Consider the following 6,000-nt stretch of genomic DNA (forward strand, 5'->3'; position numbering starts at 1 on the left):
TTCTAATGTTGATAAAAATCCTCATAATGAACTCATGAATATTAATGACACTTGATATCAAATGACAAATACTAACGAGGCTTACTAATAAATCATTTGAAGTGTGCGAGGTTGTTGTGAGGGTCCGTGGGTGTGGAACGTCCTATTCCCAAGTCACTTCCTGTCACATGGTGTCCCTTTCAACGCGCGCGCACGCACGCACGCACGCACGCACGCACGCACGCACGCACGCACGCACGCACGCACGCTGTGACCAAAGATGTGTCAACGCACTCTTGATGGGATGCCAACGTTTCCGTAGCAACAATCGGCTTCTCCGATTGGTTGCTGGACAAAAACGTAGAAATTTGGCGCCCGCCAAGACCCCCGGCAGCTGACGGGCGGATCTGAGCCGAGGTCCGGTTACAGCCGCTGTCGCCAAGGGGCGTGTGTGGACACGCGCCACCTGAATGACTTGAAACAACTGGCAAGGACAAAGGACACCTGAAGGACGTCCAAAAGGTGCAAATGGTTCGCAAGAAGTGTGGAAGGAAATGGACCTTTGAAGGATTTAAAAGAACTGCAAACGGTCCTGGAGATGGGAAGGACCGAAGCACTGCAACGAGAAAGACCTGCGAGACCTCTGACAGACTTGAGAGACTGAAATGGATCTTTGCCACCTGAAGTACAAAAGACCTGAAAGTGATACGAGAAGATGCGAAAATGCGACTGGAGGGAAGGAAGACCCGAAGCGCTTCAAAAGAACGCAACGTCATCTCGGAAAGCCTTCAAAGACGTGGAAATTGGAGACCTTGAGGGTCTTGCGTTGGACCTCCGAGACCGCCGTCCTCAAGTACCCCCGTCCAGCTTGTTTTCCATGTCTCCCAAAGCCAACACGGGTGTTTCAAACGATCAGCTGATTAGCAAGCTCTGCATGAGGACTGCTAACCATCCTCAGCTGTGTTGGCTTTGGGAGACACGGACCACTGGAAAGGCTGGATCGGGCTGAGAAACCCAAAGCGTCCCAAAAGTCAGACCGCATGTCCGTGAAGAAGCGCACGATGGACGCTTTTGGTCTTTGGAGATTTCTGCTGCAGCGCAGTTGACCTCCTTGATGAAGACGGCGAAGAGACGTTTTCTTTATCTTATCTCATCGGCCGTGTCTTCTATCTGGAGACATTTCTGGACTTATCTGCTCTCGAAGGCATGACGTTCTGTTGTCTTGCACTCGCTCGCTTCAAGCAATTGAGATCAACGAGACTTCGGATTCCGCAAAAAACAAACAAAATGATTTGGTTGGTCAGTCACTTTTTTTTCTGGTGACAAAATCCATCTCATACATTTCATTTTGTGCCATTTCAACAAGAGGCTAACACCAAGTTAACGTGTGCTAACTCGAGCTATGTTAATTAGCAGCAGCGAATGAATTCTAGCAGTTGTCGCGGCAACGGCTGTCGGTTCAGCCGCTTGGGTTTGTTTTGGCTCATCTGACGTTAGCGCAACACGTAGACTTCCGAAACGCTTTGCTAACATTAGCGCTTTGCTAACATTCATGTTCAGTGTGAGCTGAGCCGCCGTCTGTGGGGTCAAAGTGCAGTCATGCGCTCACATGATCAACTTGACTGGCATGGCGAGAGTTCAAAGGTCAATGTCAGGAAATGGCAATCAGTAAGAGCGCGTGCGTGCGTGCGTGCGTGTATATTTTTTCACTTCTCTTGAAGTGTCTGAGCCATTTGAGGAGGACGACAGGAAGGAAGTGAGAAGAAGACGAGAAGAAGACGAAGACGAAGACGCCTTTCTTTGACCAGCAAGAATTTGGAGGTGCGCCGGATTGTCAGCCAATCGGCAAAGAGGAGCGCGCGTCAGCTGATCCGTGTTTGGGCGTCGCCCCTGCTGCTCGATCAAATCTTTTGATCTCCGCGGATCTCCGCCGACAGGCCACGCCCACCTTCAGGCTGCATGCAACGCGAAAACACACACACGCAAACAAACTGCATGGACGCGCGCGTGCGTGTTGAAGCTGTCAATCACTTTTTCCCCGCGTGTCCCGATTTGGCCCACGCGTCACACGTGCGACCTCAGGACAGAAAAAGGCTTTTCGACATGTCAACATTTTGACACACGCGCACCTTTGACCCATCAAAGTGCACACGCGTGAATCCTCACTTGTGTCTTCATGCAACATGTGTGTTTGCATGCGCGGGCGTGTGGATGTCATGTTTGTGTGCATGTCACAAGTATGTGACGTTTGATGAAGGCGGGAGAATGTCAAATCGTCTGTCACGTGTTGATGTGTGCGCATAACATGCATGTTTTCACGTGCGTTCAACAGTCTTGAGGTGTGATGTTTGTTTGAAAGTAACATGCATGTGGTGTACATGTGTCAACGGGTATGTTTGAATGTGTGGGCGGAGCTAATGTACGTAACGTGCCTCTTCCGATGTAGCATGTATGCAACACGTAGGTTTCATGTCAAGCGTGTCTTTTTGTGTGTGACATGCATCGAACGTGAAATTAAAGTCATCGTTCAAAGGGTGAAACATTTTCACTCATGTGAATGTAACATGCACGTTATATTTCATTTTGGGGGGGGATGTGTGAATGTATTTTTTTTGTGCATGTGACATGTATGAACGAAAGTATGTGTTTTTGTGCCCGCATGATGCAATGCGAAAGTTTGCGTGTTGGATTGCAGCCGTGAGCCGGCAGGAATGCGGCAGCAGGAAGTCCAGATCCCGCCGGAGATTCTTTTTGGTCTGGATGATGAGTCCAAGATGGAGCGGGCGCCGCTTCTTCCTGAGCGGTCACACGCATCACGAATGACGGCAGAGGTCACGCGCTTTGATACTTTTTTTTTTTTGGGACCTGCCATCGGCTGGTGAGCACAGAAAGAACACGCCAGCTTCGCATTGGACACACATTCGAACCGCCAACCAAACTCACAACCCTGTGGCAGACACGCTAAACATTAAAATTAAGAAAGAAATGGAGAGGCAAGTCAACAAATAGAAACTTTTATTACAAACAACAACTTCCTTTGCCAAAATAAAATGAAACTTGATTGGCAGCCTCACACACACACGCACACACACACACACACACACACACGCACACACAGTCTGTGCAAATCACAAAGATGCAAACCCGCTGCGGAAGGTGAAGCAATAAGGTGCAGGCGCCCTCTGATGACATCATCGGCGTGCCCAAGGTGCAGAAGTTTTGCGGCTCCCCTTCAATATGAAGGACGTAACGTGGCGGCGCCCGTGCAAGCGCTCACCAGTAAGGCACGGCGGCGTCCACGTGGTTCCAGCCTTGCCAGGCGGGAAAGAAGCCGCTGCACAAGCGAGGGCTTCCCAACTGGTCCGGGTCCACAACCTGGACGCCGCTCGACTTGTTGTGCTGGGCGGACGCGCCGGTCCAGCCCACGTGCTTGACGGCGTAGTTCTTGCCGTCGTTGTTGTCCCAGAAGGTCCGGTCCGGGACCTCGAAGCGGACGCAGAACTCCACCCGGTTCTGAGGCGAGATGTCGGCGGGCAGGTCCAGAACGAAAGCGAAGGTGTCGGTGTCGTGGCCGCCGTACACGTTGTTCATGAAGGTGCAGTTCACGTCCACGAAGCTGGCCCACGAGTCGAAGGTGGCTCGCACCCGGACGGACTTCTCGAAGCCGACGTTGCGCACCTTGACCGTGCCGGTCAGCGAGCGCTCCTGCAGCGAGCAGTTCTCCAAGCAGACCGAGTTGTGGAGCAGGCGGTTCCGGAAGGCCAAGTAGTCGGCCGAGGGCTGCTTGAAGTCCAGCGCCAGGTTGCGCTGCGAGCTGATCTTCAGGTCCATGGCGGCGTTCTCCAGGTCGCTCATGTCGAACTGGAGCTCGTCGCCGCCTTCGCCGCCTTCGCCGCCGCCGCCGCCGCGTTCCTCCTCGTTCTTGGAGAAGACGCGCACGGCGGTGAGCGACATTCCTTTGGAGTCGGCGAACACCACCTTCTTCTTCTCGCCCTTCCTGCCCCAGCACTGATCGTGCTGGCTGCTGAGGCAGGGCCGGAGCGCGGCGGCGGCGGCGGACGCTCGGTCCCGCTGGGCCCGATGGCTCTTGGTCCGATGGTGGGAAGCCTCGTAGGAGCTGAGGAAGCCCCGCAGAGGAGGAGGAGGAGAGTGGCTGATGTAGAAGCGCATGGAAACGTCCATGGGCATGACCGGCCCGGGCATCGCGGACGGACTGAAGGACGGCAGAAGGCTGCGGGGCGAGACGGGACGGGACGGGACGGGACGGGACGGGACGGGACGGGGACGAGACAAGAAAACAGCGGTAAGTGACAAACGTCCACACAAACTCATCAGTGCTTTGAGACTCGAAACTAGAAGAAAAACTAAGTTGGCAATCGAGATCCCAAAAATGGCGTTTGCTTGCGTTAATTAAGCGAATGTCAAGTTAACGTCAACAACTTCCGGTTTGAAGGAAGTTGAATGTCGTGTTCAACAAACTCCTCGTTCAAGGTCAAATGAAGGCTTGTTTATAAAAAACTGGCGCTGGCTCGTTCCCAATCGACTTGACCTCTTCGCCGAACCTTCCTAACGTGTGTGTGTGTGTGTGTGCGTTTGCGTGTGCGTGTGTGTAGCGCTGCAAATGCACATTCAACTATTTACAAGCAGAACTGAAAATTTACAAATAAATCACGTATTTATTTGTACATGAAAATGGCAGATATTTGTGCGTGAATAATTTTGTATCAAACGTTTACCAGCCGCTTGTTGCAGTCCAATATTTTTGCAAATCTATCTTCTGCCTATAATTATAAGGTTATGCCTTGAAAACAACTTTACATCCGGAAAATCCTGTGCTGGTGTTGACCAACTGAAAACGAGACATTTGTTATTTTTCATCTGGTTTGAGCAGAAGAAGAAGAAACGTGAATGTCTTGTGTGCGGAATCCCCCAAAAGTTCATTTGAGGCAAATCTTGCCTGGGATCGAAAGATGAAATATTCAACTACTTTTCATCCTGTTAGAGGAAGAAAGAAAAAAAAAAAAAAGAGGCAAAATGTCGCGACGAGCTGACAAATAATTTCAAATGACTTTTTCACCTCGTTTGAGCGGAAAGAAAAAGAAGAAGTGAGTGTGTGTCAACTGTCCGCCAATCAGGTCAACAAAAGTTGAAAGGAACAAGATCGCAAGTGGGCGCGATTAATGACGGAACGGAACGTGATTAACAATAAAACATTGGACTTGACTTGGCCACCGGATTCTTTTTGCTCGTTGAAACAACGTCGTGGTCAACAAGCAACAATAATTCAAACGTCAATTCAACTTTTGTGCATCATCATCATCATCATCATCATCTGAATCTGAATCTTATTTCTTCTCATCGAATTCCTTCTTGAGCTCAAAAGAGACCATTTAATTGAAGAAGAAGCGACTCGGGGCCAGCTGTCAACTTTGGAAGCGACGTGACGAGCGGCGGGCAACTTTTCAAAAGTGCTCCAAATCTCACCTGGCAGCACTCATGGAAACTGTTAAGGCTCGGGTCCCAGCGCTCCAACTCAAGGCAGCTTTTTCTAGAACATTCCCAGCTCCGTCGTCGTCGTCGTCGTCGTCGTCGTCGTCGTCTTCCTCCTCCTCCTCTTCCTCCTCGCTGCTGTGGGTTCAGTGCCGAGCGGATTCCGTTGGGCTGGTTTTGTAGCGCCGCATTGCTCCCCGTGGCGGCCAATGGGGAGAGAGCAGGCGAGGCGGCCGGCCAATCGGGGCCGGGCTGGCTTTGGGGAGGGGCGTGTCCTCTGCGAGGTGCGCAGCAAGATGGCGCCCGGATGGCCTGCGGCTGACGGGAAGGCGCCTGGCGCCCTCTGCCGGCCAACTCGCTTCACCTCCCATGCGCAACAAACAAACTGTACAACGACGAAGGTGCACGAGGGCAAGCGCTGGTGGTGCTCGTGAGCAAGATGGCGGCCGTGGGCGGCGCCCAAGGACTGCCACTTGGGGCTGACGTCACTTCTGTCGGCAGCTTCTTCCATTTGCAAGCAGCATAACAGCT

General features: G+C 51.9%; 1 protein-coding gene across 1 annotated transcript; it reads right to left on the bottom strand.

Moving 5' to 3' along the window:
• Positions 1-2,977: 2,977 nt before the first annotated feature.
• ppp1r3cb (protein phosphatase 1, regulatory subunit 3Cb) lies at positions 2,978-5,635 on the bottom strand. The gene is made up of 2 exons (XM_086092226.1): positions 5,464-5,635; positions 2,978-4,210 (listed from the first exon to the last, which is right to left on the bottom strand). The coding sequence occupies exons 1-2, from the start codon at positions 5,475-5,477 to the stop codon at positions 3,253-3,255; spliced, it is 972 nt and encodes a 323-aa protein (XP_085948352.1). The 5' UTR covers positions 5,478-5,635; the 3' UTR covers positions 2,978-3,252.
• Between the last annotated feature and the right edge of the window lie 365 nt (positions 5,636-6,000).

Source organism: Leptonotus elevatus, chromosome 13 (genome assembly GCF_054856555.1).
Source record: "Leptonotus elevatus isolate MCC_2025b chromosome 13, RoL_Lele_1.0, whole genome shotgun sequence".
In the NCBI taxonomy this organism is placed as follows: Eukaryota; Metazoa; Chordata; class Actinopteri; order Syngnathiformes; family Syngnathidae; genus Leptonotus; species Leptonotus elevatus.